We start from the raw sequence: 18,134 nt of genomic DNA, 5'->3' as shown, positions 1-18,134 counted from the left end.
TTCTTTAAATGTCTGGCAGCATTCAGCAGTGAAGCCACTGGGTCCCAGGCTTTTCTTTACTAGGAGACTTTTCATTATGACTTCTATCTCATGACTTGTTATTGGTCCGTTCAGGTTTTGAGTTTCTTCATGGTTCCATCTTGGTAGGTTGTATGTGTCTAGTAATTTACTCACTTCTTCTAGATTTTCCAGTTTATTGGCACACAGTTTTTCATGGTAGCCACTAATGATTCTTTGAATTTCTGCAGTAACAATTGTAATGTCTCCTTTTTCATCCCTGATTTTATTTATTTGGGTCTTCTCCCTTTTTTTCTTAGTCTGTCTAAAGGTTTGTTAATTTTGTTTAACTTTTCCAAAAAACAACTTTCCATTTTGTTGATCTTTTGAATACAAAACAATAGTTTTCTTCATTTCCATTGCTTTCATATCTGCTCTTTATTATTACTTTTCTTCTACTAATTTTGGGTTTTGTTTGCTTTGGCTTTTCTAGTTCTCTTAGATGCATCATTAGGTTATTTATTTGAAGTTTTTCTTCTTTTTGGCTTAGGCACTTATAGCTACAAACTTCCCTCTTGGTACTACTTTCACTGTATCCCATAGGTTTTGGTATGTTGTGTTTCCATTATTACTTGTTTCAAAAATTTTTTCAATTTACTTCTTATTTATTTATTGACCCACTGGTCATTCATGAACATACTGTTTAATTTCCATATGTTTGTATAGTATCCAATATTCCTCTTGTCACTGATTTCTAGTTTTATTCTATTATAGTCAGAGAAGATGTTTGATATTATTTCAACTTTTTTTTAATGTTTTAAGACTTGTTTGGTGATCTAACATATGGTTTATCCTTGAGAATAATTCATGTGCTGAGAAGAATGTGTATTCTGTAGCCAGTGGATGAGATATTCTGTAACTATCCATTAGGTCCATTTGGTCTACAGTGAAGATTAAGTCCAGTGATCCTTCATTGACTTTCTATCTGGGAGGTCTGTCCAATGCTATGGGGTATTGATGTCTCCAGCTATTATTGTTGATATGGTTTGGCTGTGCCACATCCAAAATCTCATCTTGAATTGTAATCCCTATAATCCTCACAAGTCAAGGAAGAGACCAGGTGGAGGTAATTGAATAAGGGGGGCGATATCCCCCAAGCTGTTCTCATGATAGTGAGTTCTCATGAGATTCATTTTGTGTTTGGTAGTTCCTCCTGCATTCATTCTCCTTCCTACTGCCTTGCAAAGAAGGAGCTTTGCTTCCCCTAGTCTTCCACCATGTTTGTAAGTTTCCTGAGGTCTCCCCAGCCACGCTGAACTGTAAATCAATTAAACCTCTTTCCAAGTTACCCAGTCTCAGGTAGTTCTTCATAGGAGTGTGAAAACAGACTAATACAATTATATTGTTGTCCATCTCTCTTTCTTTCACTCTAATAATATTTCTTTTATATATCTGGGGGCTCCAGTATTGGGTGCATATATATTTACAATTGTTATATCCTCTTGCTGAAGTGACTCCCTTATCATTATATAATGACTTTCTTTGTCTCTTCTTATAGTTTTTGTCTTGAAATACATTTTTTCTGATATAAGTATAGCTACTTCTGCTCTGTGCTTTTTTGGCTTCCATTGGCATGGAATATCTTTTTCCTTCTCTTTATTTTCAGTCTATGTGTCTTTAGAGGTGAAATGCACTTTTAATAGGCAACAAATCATTTTGTCTTATTTTTTTGTCCACTCAGCCACTCTGTCTTTCGATTGGAGAGTTTCATCCATTTACATTCAATGTTATTATTGATAAGTAAGCACTTATTCCTGCCATTTTGTCATTTATGTTTTCTGGTTGTTTTGGGGTATTCTCTTCCGTTCTTCTTTCCGGTCTTCCTTTTAGTGAAGGCGATTTTCTTCTATGGTATGATTTAATTTATTACTTTTTACTTTTTGTGTATCTGTTGTATATTTCTTGATTTGAGGTTACCATGAAACTTGCAAATACTATGTTGTAACCCATTATTTTAAACTGATGATACTGATGGCATAAACAAACAAGCAAAAAGAAAACATAAAAACTGTACACTTTAATTTTGCCCCCCCACTTTTTAGCTTTTTATTGTCTCTCTTTATATGTTACTGTGCTATGTCTTGAAAAGTTTTTGTAGTTATTATTTTTTATTGATTCATCTTTTAGTCTTACTTAAGGTAAGAGTAGTTTATACACCACAAGTACATTATTATAATATTCTTTGTTTTTCTGTGTATTTACTATTTTTTTTTTTTTTTGAGACGGAGTCTCTCTCTGTCACCCAAGCTGGAGTGCAGTGGCACGATCTCCGCTCACTGCAAGCACTGCCTCCCGGGTTCATGCCATTCTCCTGCCTCAGCCTCCCGAGTAGCTGGGACTACAGGTGCCCGCCACCATGCCTGGCTAATTTTTTGTATTTTTAGTAGAGACAGGGTTTCACTGTGTTAGCCAGGATGGTCTCAATCTCCTGACCTTGTGATTCGCCTGCCTCAGTCTCCCAAAATGCTGAGATTACAGGTGTGAGCCACTGTGCCCGGCCTGTGTATTTACTATTACCAGTGAGTTTTGTATGTTCAGATGATTTCTTATTCCTCATTAATGCCCTTTCATTTCTGATTGAAGAACCCCCTTTAGCATTTCTCATAGGACAGGTCTGATGTTGATGAAATCTCTTAGCTTTTGTTTGTCTGGGAAAGTCTTTATTTCTCCTTTATGTTTGAAGGATATTTTCACCAGATATACTATTCTGGGGTAAGTTTTTTTTTTTCCTTCAGCACTTTCGATATGTCATGCCACTCTCTTCTGGTCTGTAAGGCTTCCACTGAAAAGTCTGCTGCCAGATGTATTGAGCTCCATTGCATGTTATTTGTTTCTTTTCTCTTGCTGCTTTTGAGATCCTTTCTTTATCCCTGACCTTTGCGAGTTTGATTATTAAATACCTTGAGGTAGTCTTCTTTAGGTTAAATCTGCCTAGTGTTCTATAACCTCCTATATATGCACAATATAATATATACATTTAAATGAGTACTATCCTTTCAAACTTTAGACTAACAGGAAATAACAATCACTATTATCTAGTGAGTGCTTACCATATGCCAGCCAGGCACTGTTCCCAGCACCAGGCATGTATCACCTCATTTAATCTCACAATAATCCTAGGACATGGGCACTATTATTATCGCCAGGTTGCAGATGAGGAAACTGAGGCACAGAAAAATTCAATAATTTAAAACTCTCAATAGCAGATCTAGGATTAAACCCAGGCCATCTGATTCTAGAGCTTGTGCTCTTGATAATGACCTGTCTCTGTCAATACTATGGTCTTTTTCCAATTATGCTTATTTTTGAAAATCCCTGCCCAAATCTCATATTGAATTGTTATTCCCAGTGTTGAAGGTGGGGCCTAGTGGAAAACGATTGGATGATGGGGGTGGATTTCTCATGAATGGTTTAATACCATCCCCTTAGTGCTGTTGTTCTGACAGTGAGGGTGTTCTCACGAGCTCTGGTTGTTTTTAAAGTGTGTGGCATTTCCTCACTTCTTCTCTCCTGCTCCTGCTCTGGCCATGTGATATGCCTGCTCCTCCTTCACCTTCCACCATGAATGTAAGTTTCCTGGGGCCTCCCCAGAAGCCAAGAAGGTACGAGCATCATGCTTCCTGTGCAGCCTGCAGAACCATGAACCAGCTAAACCTCTTTTCCTTATAAATTATCCAGTCTCAGGTATTTCTTCATAGCAATCCAAGAATGATCTAACACATCTCTTTTTTGAAATTTCCCTCAGGGCCACTTTATTGGTCACTGAAGAATACATATTTCTATAATATATAATCTTTACACATTTTATTTTATTAAAATATTAACATCCTACTTGATCTCATTTACTCACTGTTGTAGTAATTATGTAATATATAAAGATAAAATAAGCAAAGAGAAAACAAAATAAAATAGACCCTACCATCAAGGTACTTACTATCTCAAATGAAAAGCATTTTCTTCAGGCTTTATTAGGGTAAAAATCAGAAAAGTTCAAAGATATACTAGAACTCAATAAAAATATACACTAATTTTTAATATATTAATATGAAAAAAATTACTTGTTTTCACTTCAATGATTCAAAGTGTTTCTTAAGATTCTGCCAGTCGACTCCTCTAGGGAAACAGTGGTGAACAAAGGAGACACAAGTCCTATGCTCATGAAGCTTGTGTGCAGTGGAGAGACACACTATAAGCCAATTCAAGTACAACATAAGGCCAAGTAGAGGCAAAGACTATGAAAAAATAAAGCAGGATACAGGGATAGAGTCTGAAGGGAGGTTGCTATTTGGGGCAAGTGATCAGAGAAATCCTCTCTACATAAGTGGCATTTAAGCAAAGAGCAGAATGAAGTAAAGAAGTAAACTCTGCAGCTATCTCTGAAGGAAGAGTATTCCAAGGAGGAGCATTTTGGAGATCTGAAGGAACAGCAAGAAGGAAAAGGATAGCGAATTAAAAATTTGTCACAACAAAAAGAAATAATTTTCTTTGTAATACGTTATTTCCAGTAATGTTTATAATCATGCAAGCACTGGATCATTCATGTAGCAAATATGACTTGTGAGTTTTAAAGTACCAGACTTAGGACTGCTGGGGATTGTGATGAACAAAATCATCATTGCTTATCACAAAATCAACAAAAAAATCAATTGTGTGAACGAAAAGTACATGGAGTGTGTAGATCAGAGGAAATACACCTTGTCTAAGGGGGTTCAGATGAAGGCAGGTAAGAGTTAACCAGATGACAAGTAGAAAAGAGTATTCCAGGCAAAGGGAGCTGCATGTGCAAAGGCCCTGTGGTCAGAGGGAGCCCAGATGAAACAGCTAGGAATTGTTAAAGTTTGGTTTGTGGTAAAGCTGAAGAACTTGGCAGAGGCCAGAGAATGCAAGGTTGTCTGCTTGTGGCCATACTGAGGGCTTGGTCTTTGCATGAGCAGCTGGAAGTCAATTAAGTGTTTTAAGCCACTTAAAATTCTCAAAATTTTGAGTGTATTATAGCTTTCTTAAGAATTCTATCAACTTTATGTATCAAAAAAATTTTTTTTTAAATTTGAGAAGTGCAGTTAATAGGCATGCTTCACTTTGTCTCTACTTAACCAGATTTACCTATAGGTTTGTTTTGATCCATCCAATTTAAAGTTCATGAGCTTCTCTTTTAATTATCTAGTGTCATAATACGAATGGGATTATACTAAGCCATAGAGTAATAATTCCCATTCCAGGAATAGTTGAAGTTTTCCATTTTTATTGGAAAACTTTTATTGTATTTTATACATCATAGTAGCTTCATAAATCCCATATATGTTCTGTGAAGAACTAGCTGAAAATGCTTCCCAGAGCCTCAAACTCTAAACTCTTCTAAGAAAATGAAGTTGAAGGTGGTGTCTAATTTTCTTCTCTGGAATTGGAGGAAGACATAGAGATAAAAAATGGAAACAAGTACCATATTTGGATATTTTTTCCCTTGAGAAAGATAACAAAGACCTGCCTAATAATAAATCACATCAGATAAATGAAAAGAACCTTTACTGACCTTCTGTTCTAGTACAATTGGTCCAGCAATGTGCCCACAAACTCTTTATCTAGCAGCTGAATACAGAATAAATGCTCTGAGGCACTTCCTACAAGAGTTGACAAAGAGACCTTTCTTCCATTCAATAAGTTAATATCTGAGGAAGCAAAAGCAAATGGAAAGGGCAAAATGACATGGGGACATCAAACTCTGGGGACTCTGCAGGGAAGGGAAAGGGGTGCCTAGGCATCTCTATGGCATCCAAATGTCCACATCCCAGGTCCACATTTATAGGCTCAGACAAGCTTAGAAAAATTACATGAAAATAATTACAGAATTACAAAAGAATTCTGGAATGTCGGGACCCTAGCCAGACTCCTATTCACATTTCCAGTACAAGCCTATGGCATCATACCTCAAGCAATGCCCCTCCAGCTCTCTGCCTGGAGGGCCCCAGCCCACGCCCTGGCATGCCATAAGCACCTGGGCATAAGCTCCCCAGAACAGCCCTCAGTCAGATGCTGAGGATTCCCCCTTGTGATTGGAAAAAAAAATACTCCAACCTCTCATCCGGCGCACAGGGCAACTCTAAAACATCCTGTACACCAAGCTAGTCCAACCCCCGGCCCACGGACTGCATGTAGCCCAACACAAACTCAAAAATCTTTCTTAAAACATTATGAGGTTTTGTTTTTTTTTTTTCAATTTTTAAAAGCCCATCAGCTATTTTTAGTGTCAGTGTATTTTGTCTGTGGTCCAAGACAATTTTTCCTCTTCCAATGTGGCCCAGAGAAGCCAAAAGATTGGACACCCCTGCTCTACACTATATCCCAGATAATACTCTATGAATCTAATTATTAATGTTCACTGTACTGGCTGCTTTCCCTCCCAATCTCACTTCACCACTTTCCTAATAGTGTTTCCTGGGACCTCCTCCTAAATAAACTATTTCACTCAAATTCTTGCCTCAGATTCTGCTTTTGGAGAATCCCAAACTAAAAAAGAAACACAATATGATGTAGGACTGAGTTCTTTTAACTCCATATTCAGTTAAGGACATCAAAAACTAGCAAGAAAGATGGTTTGTGAGCCCGAATTCATAATAAAACCTATCAGACAAGGGGCATTTCTAATAACTTGGAGAGATGAGAGAAGGGAGTAGAAAGAAATTTTTAAAGCAATTTAAAAGAATAAGAAGTTGACAGAAAGATAAATGGAAGTAAGATATACTGTACATGCTATTAAAACAATCATAGTACACACACATGAAATAATAGCTTATCTATACAAGTAGGTTCAGCTTACAAACTCTTCAGTTAATTTAAAAATTAAATGAAAATGTGAAGCCATGTTTGGGCTAATACGGCAAAAAAGTTGTCATGTTTTGGATTTCTTCCTACATATTCTATGGATTCTCTCTCTTTCTCTTACACACACACACACACACACACACACACACACACACACAGTTGATACTACCATATGAGCAATTCTAAACTTAATTCAAAGTCTCAGGAATAAAAATATGCTTTCACCAAGTATGACCAGCAGAAATTTAAGTTTGTGTTTTAATTGTTCCGTAATTTGACTGACAATCAAATCTGTTCAGAAATATATGATTACTTGACACTTTTATGATCAAATTTTATTGCTTATTTTATAAAAACAGTACACAGTGAAACAAAAGAAAATTATTCTTCTGTCAGCAAATAATGAGTAGGTCAGCCTTACTGTTAAGAGGTTAAGCAGACATCATATAAGCTTGCAGCTTACAAGGTACATATTAGCCTGCCACAGCTTCTTTGCATCTTCTCATGAAACCAGTTTCAAGAATAAAGATGTAAAACATTTCCAGTAAGATAAGTGAAAAGTCACCCTCTTAAAACATTATTCTGAACACTTCTGCATAAAAGGACTTTGTAAAATTAGGCTGTTATTTTTAGACAATTTCTACTCTTCCTCAAGAAGAGTCGTGTTTAATTCTATCCCCAGGACTCAATTGTACAACTATATGCTAGATTTAAAAAAATAAAAGTGTCGGCCGGGCACGGTGGCTCACGCTTGTAATCCCAGCACTTTGGGAGGCCGAGGCGGGCGGATCACGAGGTCAGGAGATCGAGACCACGATGAAACCCCGCCTCTACTAAAAATACAAAAAATTAGCCGGGCGTGGTGGCGGGCGCCTGTAGTCCCAGCTACTCGGAGAGGCTGAGGCAGGAGAATGGCGTGAACCCGGGAGGCGGAGCTTGCAGTGAGCCGAGATTGCGCCACTGCACTCCAGCCTGGGCGACAGAGCGAGACTCCATCTCAAAAAAAAAAAAAAAAATATAATATATATAATATAATATATATATTATATATATATATATATATATATAAAAGTGTCTTGATTGCTTGACCTGTTGAATCAGATTTCAGAATATTTCCCTGAAATCTGCTTTTCTACTCACTACCACAGCTGTTTCCTAATTTCAGCAGATTCAGACAAATGACATGTGATCAGCAAAATAAGATTCTTACTTCATAATAATTAATGGCTTGCAAAGGAACCCCCAAAGTATGCGAAAGAATTTAAGTGTCTCGATTTATCAAAATATAAACACTCATTTATCCAAGAAGCAACTTTCTTTGTAAACATATGTTTAAGTATACATGTCATTATTTATTCATTCATGCAACAAAGTTTCTTCAGTGCCTATTATTTGCCAGATACTAGGATAGGTATTAGGGTACAAAAATCCTTGCCCTGCACTTGAATGTTTATAGGTAGAAAAGAGAAAAAGAGTCATACACACAAGTGGGTACAATAAAATGTTCCAAGTATCATGTTGGGTAGCATATCTATTACTTCATTCTCAGATTCATTCAACAACTATTGCACACCTACTATATGCCAAGGATCATTTCAATTTACAATTGATAAAAGTAATCCCCATGAGGGGCATGATACCTTAGAAGAAAGATTATTTTTGTGGTGGTTGTTTTAAGCATACATAATGATCCACAATTCTAGTAATGTGTATTACCTAGATAATTGAAAAAAACTTATAAAATAAGCTTTCTTTCCTGAAATTCTCTTTCCTTTGCAAGTCAATAATAGAAATGAAAGCCCAAATCAGTTAAGTATGATGTTTAAGAGCCATAAAAGAATTGTCCTTACCAAGAATACAGGATTGTTCCAACAACAGACGTGAGTTTACTGTTTTCTTGTTTTTGCTTTGCCAGGCCAAAGTCAGCTACAATTCACAAAACAATGCAGTATGTTATTATATTTTCCCAGAGTTAGCATTGTTCCTTAGCATTTGACAATCTACACAATAACTACTACACTTCATAACCCAAGGCTTTTCTTTTCTTAATGCTATATATTTTGATATAATGAGGTTTATCATTTTAAAAAAACATAAAATAAGTCTTGCTGACTGAAACATAGGACAAAGTACTTATTGAAATTGTGATTCCATTTTTTAGATTATCCTTTATAATTTTTAAGTAAACAGAATGAATCTAACATTTGGCATAAGGCAGTCATGACCTCGTCAGGCTAAAAGAAAAGTAAGATACACCCGAATAAATACCATGAACGCCTGAAAACCTAAAATTAACTGGCGTCAACGTGTACTAATCACAGTACAATTATGTTCAAAATAATCTCAAAATATTTATATATCAACAAAATATTCTGATTTTTATCACAGAACACCAAATTTCTATATTTAATATTAGCACAATCTTGTACTTTTCAAAATATCTTCAGGTACTTGTCTTTTTTTCTCTGTTTTTTTTTTTTTTTTTTTTGAGACAGAGTCCTGCTCTGTCGCCCAAGCTGGAGTGCAGTGGTGCGATCTCGGCTCACTGAAACCTCTGCCTCCCAGGTTCAAGTGATTCTCGTGCCTCAGCCTCCCAAGTAGCTGGGATTACAGGCGCGTGCCACCATGCCCGGCTAATTTTTGTAGTTTTAGTAGAGACGTGGTTTCACCACGTTGGCCAGGCTGGTCTTGAACTCCTGACCTTGTGATCCACCTGCCTCAGCCTCCCAAAGTGCTGGGATTACAGGCGTGAGCCACCACGCCCAGCCTGTCTTTTATAAACCACTCAACAACTTAGGTCAAAATGATAAAAACAGATATTTTTCCTATCCGTATGCTACAGATTCACTAATATTTCAAGAAATGTAATTGACAGGATTGCACAAAAAAGACAATGCAGAACCAGGGCAAGAATTCAAGTTGCTTTTCCTAATAAGCTTTGATGTTATCAGTATCATGTTGTAAAGCACATCAAATGCTCCTGGAATTTTGCTGGAACAAACTTCAATGCAGTATTTGATTATATATACTAAAATACCTTTCAGGTCGAAAATATTCCAAAGCTGTTTCATTTCAAAATAATGAAAATTCACATTATTAATAATAATACACATTTACTAAACAACAAGTTTATACTAGCACAAATGCAGCCACTTACATGAATTGCCTCATTTAACACTCATAGCACTCTGAAAGACAGGTATTATCATTAGTATAGCTTAGTGCTTAAAAGCCAGGACTCAGGAACTGGACAGCCTCAGTCTGAATACTGACTCTATTATGCGCAACCTGAGTAACCCTGGGCAAGTTATTTAATCTTGCTTTCCAATAGCTTTCTTTCTTCTTTTTTTTTTGAGATGGAGTCTCGCTCTGTCGCCTAGTCTGGAGTGCAGTGGCGCAATCTCGGCTCACTGCAAGCTCTGCCTCCTGGGTTCACGCCATTCTCCTGCCTCAGCCTCCTGAGTAGCTGGGACTACAGGTGCCCAACACCACGCCCAGCTAATTTTTTTTTTTTTTTTTGTATTTTTAGTAGAGACAGGGTTTCACAGTGTTAGCCAGGATGGTCTCGATCTCCTGACCTGATGATCCACCCGCCTCGGCCTCCCAAAGTGCTGGGATTACAGGCGTGAGCCACCGTGCCTGGCCTCCAATAGCTTTCTTATCTGTAAAATAAGGATTATAATAATATAGTACTGATATATACTGTAAACAGAATAGTATGAAAGTAAAATTTAAATAATTTAATATATGCAAATGTCATGTATGTATTATACATAAATACATGTAGTAGAGTATTGAATAACTGATGTAGATTATTATTTAATTATCATAATTACCCATTTTATAGATGAGGAAACAGGCTCAGAGAGAATGTGTGACTTGCCCAGTGTCTCTAACAAAGTCAGATATTAATCTAGGGTTGCTTGATTCTAAAGCCCCACATCTCACCAAGACAGTGCCAATATAGAAAAATAAGGACCAGATCAATTCAATGATAAACTCAACCAAACATTTAAGAAATATATACCAATTCTACAGAAACTCTACCAGAAAATAGAAGAGGGAATATTTCCCAAATCACTTCATAAAGCCAACATTACATCATTCCAAAACCAGACAAAGACATGACAAGAAAAGAAAACTGCAGAACAAGAGCCTCATGAACATAGACACAAAAATTATCAACAAAATATAAGTAAATCAAATCCAGTGACATATAAAAAGCATAATACATAATAACCAAGTGGGGTTTATGCCAGAAATACAATGCTAATTCGACATTTAAAAATCCATCAGTGTGAGTTCAATAGAAGCCCGAACGCCAGCAGCATGCAATATATCCATGTAACAAACATGCACATGTAGCCCCTGAATCTAAAATAATTTTCAAATAAAAATTCTTTGGCCGGGGGTGGTGGCTCAAACCTGTAATCCCAGCACTTTGGGAGGCTGAGGCAGGTGAAGCAACTGAGGTCAGGAGTTCAAGACCAGCCTGGCCAACATGGGGAAACCCAATCTCTACTAAAAATACAAAAAAATTATCTGGGTGTGGTGGCAGGTGCCTGTAATCCCAGTTACTCACAAGGCTGAGAAAGGGGAATCACTTGAACCTGGGAGGCAAAGCTTGCAGTGAGCCGAGATCGCACCATTGCACTCCAGCCTGGGCAACACGAGCAAAAATCAGTCTAAATAAATAAATAAATAAATAAATAATTTTAAAAAATCATCAATGTAGTTCACCAGATCAGTACATTAAAGAAGGAAAACCATATGATCATCTCAAGAGATGTGCAAAAAGCATCAGCAAAATTCAACATCTATTCCTTTCAGCAAAATAAGAATAGATGGATACTTTCTTAACTTGATAAAGGGCATCTACCAAAAAAAGCTGTAGCTAATAATCTACTTAACACTGAAAAACTGAGTGTTTCCCTTTTAAATTCAAAAACAAAACATGTCCACCATTCTCAGCATTCCTAGTCAACATTCTACTGAAGATTCAGGTAAGTACAATATGTGCATATGAATTTTTGTGGGAACATAATTTTAAATTTCCCTTTGATAAATGCCTTGGAGTGGGATTATTGGATCATATTATAAGCATGTGTTTAATTTGATTTTATAAAAACTGCCAAGTCAAAATGTTTTCTAGTTTTTTCTCTCACCAGAAATATGAGCGTTCCAGTTGCTTCTGCATCCCCATAAGCATTTAATGTTGTCAGTTTTTGTTTAATCAGCCATTCTAATAGGTATGTAGTGATATCTCCATATAGTTTTCATTTGCATTTCCCTAGAGCTTATTGGTGTTGAACATTTTTCATGTACCTATCTGCCATCTGGGCATCTTCATTTAAAGAAATTGACCACTTCATGCATTTGCATGTCATCCTTGTGCAGTGGCCATGCTAATCTCTGTATCGTTCCAATTTTAGTATTTGTGCTGCCACAGTGAGCACCTGGGTACCTTCCTTAGTGAAGTGGCTGCTCAAATTTTTGCATTTTTCATTAAGTTATTTATTTTCTTATTTTTGAGTTTTGGATACAAATTATTTATCAGATATACAATTTGCAAATATATATATATTTTTTGAGATGGAGTCTCGCTCTGTCGTCCAGACTGGAGTGCAGTGGTGCGATCTCGGCTCACTGCAAGCTCTGCCTCCCAGGTTCACATCATTCTCCTGCCTCAGCCTCCCGAGTAGCTGGGACTACAGACGCCCGCCACCACGCCCGGCTAATTTTTTTGTATTTTTAGTAGAGACGAGGTTTCAATGTCAGCCAGGATGGTCGCGATCTCCTGACCTCGTGATCCACCCACCTCGGCCTCCCAAAGTGCTAGGATTACAGGTGTGAGCCACTGCACCCGGCCTACAATTTGCAAATATTTTCTACTAGTCTACAACTTATCTTTTCATTCTCTTAATGTTTTTCAAAGAATAGAAGTTTTAAACTTTGATTAAGTCAAATTTATTAGTTTATTTTACATGTTATGGCTTTGATGTTATGTCCAAGAAATATTTGCCTAGCCCAATACTGCAAAGACTATATCCATTTTTTTCTTCCAGAAGTTTCATAATTTGAGTTTCATATAGTGCTATGATCCAAGCTGAGCTAATTTTTATATAAGATACAATATGTAGGTTGAGGTTCTGATTTTTTTATGGGGATTTGCAACTGTTCCTGAACCATTTGTTGGAAATAGCCCCTTCCTCTCTCCGAGCACCAGATTTACATATTCATCTGGATAATCAAAACTTTCACTTAAGGGTCTCCTAGGCATCTCAAAATTAACGCACTCAAAGAGAATTCTCAATGTCAACCCAAACAACTCCTCCTTGGTTCCCCATCTCAGTAAGTGGCACCATCATTGACCTAGGTACTTTCCTTAGTTATTGTGCTAGCTGTCAACTTATTCCCTTTCAGCATCAAATCCACCCTTCATCATTGCCCTGCTTTGTTAATGGAGCTGGACCTTGATAATGTCTCTCCTTCGCCAGCTGGCTTGATGTAAAGCTTTGTCAGTAGAGGGTGCTGAAGAGAAACTGCAGGAAAGGCTTTTCTTTTCCAGGTTCTGACATGCTTCCTCTCTTTCCTTGCTCCTGTAGCACTTGTGCAGTGTGCAGGATGCTTAGCGGTGCTCACTTCCCATGGAGGCAGCTTCGTAGACAGTTCCACTGGCACTATATCCAGCTTCCTGGCAAATTTTGAAAGCACCCCAGCAGACAACATACCATGAAATTCTGCTGGCATCTCAGCTGTTTCCACACCTCCACAGGTGGATTCCCAGTAAGTTCTACCAGCATTCTAGCCAGGCTCAGTCTAGCTAGTCTCATGAGCACCCAAGCCAACAGCTTCCCACTGAGTTCTACTCATACCCCAGAAAATGGCTTCCTGAAAAGCATGGTCATCATTCCAGGGGCAGCTGTCTGTTTGACAGCTTTATCCTGCAGCATTTCAATGCAATTTCTGCCATCGGTGGGCTATAGCCATACCCTCTCCAACAAAGTCTGGATCTCAGCCCTTGAGGAGAGGGGCTCTCTTAAAATTTGCTCCTTCTTTGTATAGTTTGCCTCAGCCCTAGAGGTAGCAGCTGCTTATATATGTATATCTCATTTTATTGTGCTTCACTTTATTGCACTTTGAAAATATTGCATTCTTTTTTACAAATTGAAGGTTTGTGGCAACCCTGTATCCAGCAAGCCTATGAGCACCATTTTTCAACAGCATCTGCTCACTTTGTATCTCTCTCACATTTTGGTAATTATCATATTTCAAAATTTATTATTATTATATCTGTTATGGTGATCTGTGATTAGTGATCTTTGATGTTACTATTATCATTGTTTTGGGACACTACAAACCATGCTCATATAAGGCAGCAAAATTCATTGCTAAACATTGTGTGTGTTCTGACTGCTACATTGACTGGCTGTTCCCCCAACTCTCACTCTCTATGAGCCTCCTTATTCTCCTAGACACAATAATATTGAAATTAGGCCAGTTAATAACCTTACATTGGCCTCCAATCATTCAAGTGAAAGGAAGAGTCATACATCTCGGACTTTTGATCAAAAGCTAGAAATGATGAAGCTTAGTGAGAAAGGCAAGTCAAAAGCTGAGACAGACTGAAAGTTAGGCCTCTGGCACCAAACAGCCAAGTTGTAATGGAAAAATTCTGGAAGGAAATTAAAAGTGCTACTTACTGGAGTGGCACTTCTGAACACCCAAATGACAAGAAAGTAAAACAGCCGTATTGCTGATAAGGAGAAAGTTTAAGTGATCTGAACAGAAGATCAAACCAACACATTCCCATAAGCCAAAGCCTAATCTGGAGCAAGGCCCTAACTCTCTTCAATTCTGTGAAGGCTGAGAGAGGTAAGAAAGCTGCAGAAGAAAGTCTGGAAGCTAGTAGAGGTTGGTTCATGAGGTTTAAGGAAAGAAGACATCTCCATAACATAAAAGTGCAAGGTGAAGTAGCAAATGCTGACATAGAAGCTATCACAAGTTATCCGGATCTGGCTAAGACAGTTGATGAAGGTGGCTACACTAAGGAATAGATATTCAGTGTAGACAAAATAGCCTTCTACTGAAAGAACATGCCATCTAGGACTTTCATAGTTAGGGAGGAGAAATCAATGCCTGGTTTCAAAGCTTCAAAGAACAGGCTGGCTCTCTTATTAAGGACTAATGCAGTTGGTAATTAAGTTGAAGTCAATGCTTATTGACCATTCTGAAAATCCTAGGGCCCTTAAGAATTATGCTACATATACTCTGCTTGTCGTCTACAAGTGGAACAACAAAGACTGAATGACAGTACTTCTGTTTGCAGCATGGTTTACTGAAAATTTTAAGCCCATTCTTGAGAACTACTGCTTAGAAAAAAAAATCTTTTAAAATATTAGTGTTTGTTGACATTACACCTCATCACTCAAGAGCTCTGGTGGATATGTAACAAAAGATTAATGTTATTTTCACATCTGCTAACACAACATCCATTCTGTAGTCCATAGATCAAGGAGTAATTTCTACTTTTACTAATTCAGAGATACATTTCATAAGGCTATAGCTGCCATAGATAGTGACTCCTCTAATGGATCTGGGCAACGTTTACCTCCTGGAAAAGATTCACCATTCCAGATACCATTAAGTACATTCATGATTCATGGGAAGAGGTCAAAATATCAACTTTAACAAGAGTTTGGAAGAAGTTGATTACAACTCTCATGGATGACTTTGAAGGGTTCAAGATTTCAGTGAAGAAACTCACTACAGATGTGGTGGAATTAACGAGAGAACTAGAATTAGAATCGGAGCCTGAAGATGTGACTGAATCACTGCAATCTCACAATAAAACTTGAATGGATGAGGAGTTGCTTCTTCTGGATGAGAAAAGAAACAGGTTTCTTGAAATGGAAACTACTCCTGGGAAAGATGCTGTGAACATTGTTAAAATGACAAGAAAAGATTTAAAATATTTCATAAATTTAATTGACATAGAGGCAGCAGGGTTTGAGAGGATTGACTCCAATTTTGAAAGAAGTTTTATTGTGGGTAAAAGGCTATCAAACAACATTTCATGCTGCAGAGATATATTTTGTGAAGAGACAATCTCTACAGCAAACTTCACTGTTGTCTTATTAAATTGCCACAGCCATGCCAAACTTAAGTAACCACCACCCTGATCAGTCAGCAGCATCAAGTCATGACCCTCCAACAGCAAAAAGATTATGACTTGCTGAAGGCTCAGATGATTGTTAGCATTTTTTACCAACGAATTATGTTTTAATTGAGGTATGTGCCTTAATTGCTTTTTAGACATAATGCTATTATTACACACAAATAGACTATAATATAATGTGAACACAACATGTGTACAAACTGGAAAACCAAAAAGTTTACATGACTTGCTTTATTGTAATATTTGCTTTATTGTGGTGTTCTGGAACAAAGCCCACAGTATCTCCAAGGTATACCTATATATGCTATTCCTGTATTCTTTATTGGGTTGCCTTTAACACTTTGTAGTTAATGTTAGCACTAGTTAAAAATCATTTTAATACATGAAAACATGAAACTTGTCCTGTTAAAATTACTCGGTGGTTTCTGTCTCATGGATTAATCCTGACTGATATAGTTCCTCACTTTCCTTTACCACAGCAAAATCCTATTGTTTCTACAAAAAAAGTTATATATATATAGAGAGAGTGAATTAGGCCACCTCTCATCACCTCCACTGAAGTTACAGTTTTGAAAAATGTTTACCAGTTCTTTAACATTCCTCCCTTCAGGAAGTGAATCTTAATTATCCTTCTCTTATGTGTGGATGAGACTTGGTAACTCATGGCTAATTAACTGAATATAGCAGAACTGATGAGATGTTACTTCCAAGGTTAGGTTATAAAAAGACTGTGCCTTCCAATTGTGTTGTGCTCTCTCTTGCTCACTGACTCTCTTTCAGAGCCCAGCCACCATGTAGAATAGTAAAGGTTATTCTGCTGAAGAGGTTACATAGAGAAGAGCAGCCCTTGAGGATAAAAGGCCAAATGGAAGAGAAATGAGGCACTCACTCCAGCCAAAAGCCAGAACTCATTGCCAGCCATGGTAGTGAGTCTTCTTGGAAGCTGACCCTCCAGCCCCAGTCCAGGCTTCAGATGATGCATCTCTGGCTGACAGTTTGACTACATCCTCATGAGAAACCCTGAGTCAAAATCACCCAGATAAACTGCTTCTGGACTCCTGACCCTCAGAAACTATAAGAAAATAAATGTTTCTTATTTTAACCCTCGAAATTTCTGGGGAATTTGTTACCCAGCAATGGATAATGAATACAACTGCTATCATCCTAGTCCATGCTGCTGTGACCTCTCACTGAGGCTACTGAGCTATTCCGCCTGAACAGACTCCCTCCTTCCATCTCTCCTCATGAAATATAATTCTCCACTTCAGATCCCAAATGATCTTTTAAATATCTAAAGCAGCCATCACGATTGTCCACTTACTCATTTGTCACTACTTACAAGGTTAAAATTCTACAAAGACTTTTGATAAATACTAAGAATAAAAGCCAAACTACTACCAGGTCTATATGACCATACACGATCTGGGCGTTCAGATTGACTTTTCTAGTACACACTATAAAAAGAATGCCCTCTCCTTCAATATCCTTCTATTACATTTATTTAATTCTTAACATATTTCATTATCTGAAATTACTTTATGTATTTATTTAGTATTTTTTCATTCATTTAGGGTCTGTCGTTTTTAACTAGTATGAAAGATCCATGAGAGGACTTTGTATTGCTTATCCCTGTAGACTGACGGATACATATCTTTTAATACATGTACATGTACATATATATGCATAACTATATGTATATCCATCTGTCTATCTATCTATCCATCCGTCTATCTGTCTGTCTAACCTCTCCACCTAGTAGTACTATTCACATATAGGACATATTAGAAGACTAAATCATATAAGGTGGTGTTAACAACTATTCACAAACTAGATGGCTTGCTATCTTTCCTTTCCCCTTTTATGTACTGGAGAAAGTTAGTTAAAATTAAGCAATCACTATAGAAAAAAAATTGCATTCAATATTCACAACCTCAATAATTTTAGGGAGCCCACTATAATTTTAGCACACAATTCTTGACCAACTTATAACCAAAAATAATGCTTTGACTTTTCGTTCTAATGCTACATAAGCGTCATCTTATTCTTATTAAAATGTCATTTATTTTGAAAGGCAAAAACT

General features: G+C 37.3%; 1 protein-coding gene and 1 non-coding gene across 3 annotated transcripts in view; both read right to left on the bottom strand.

Annotated features, from left to right (window-relative positions):
• Nucleotides 1-18,134, bottom strand: part of NEK10 (NIMA related kinase 10) — a 259,175-nt gene that overhangs the window by 143,218 nt on the left and 97,823 nt on the right. For both annotated transcript variants that reach the window (XM_012511285.2, XM_030812248.1), the window contains one exon: nt 8,727-8,802. In XM_012511285.2, the coding sequence (XP_012366739.2) occupies nt 8,727-8,802 (76 nt within the window). The remainder of the gene's footprint in view (nt 1-8,726; nt 8,803-18,134) is intronic.
• On the bottom strand, nt 12,229-12,332 carry LOC115834879. The gene has a single exon (XR_004029879.1). It is a non-coding gene; the product is annotated as a U6 spliceosomal RNA (small nuclear RNA).

Source organism: Nomascus leucogenys, chromosome 4, assembly GCF_006542625.1.
Source record: "Nomascus leucogenys isolate Asia chromosome 4, Asia_NLE_v1, whole genome shotgun sequence".
Lineage (NCBI taxonomy): Eukaryota > Metazoa > Chordata > Mammalia > Primates > Hylobatidae > Nomascus > Nomascus leucogenys.
This window is presented reverse-complemented; position numbering and strand designations above follow the sequence as displayed.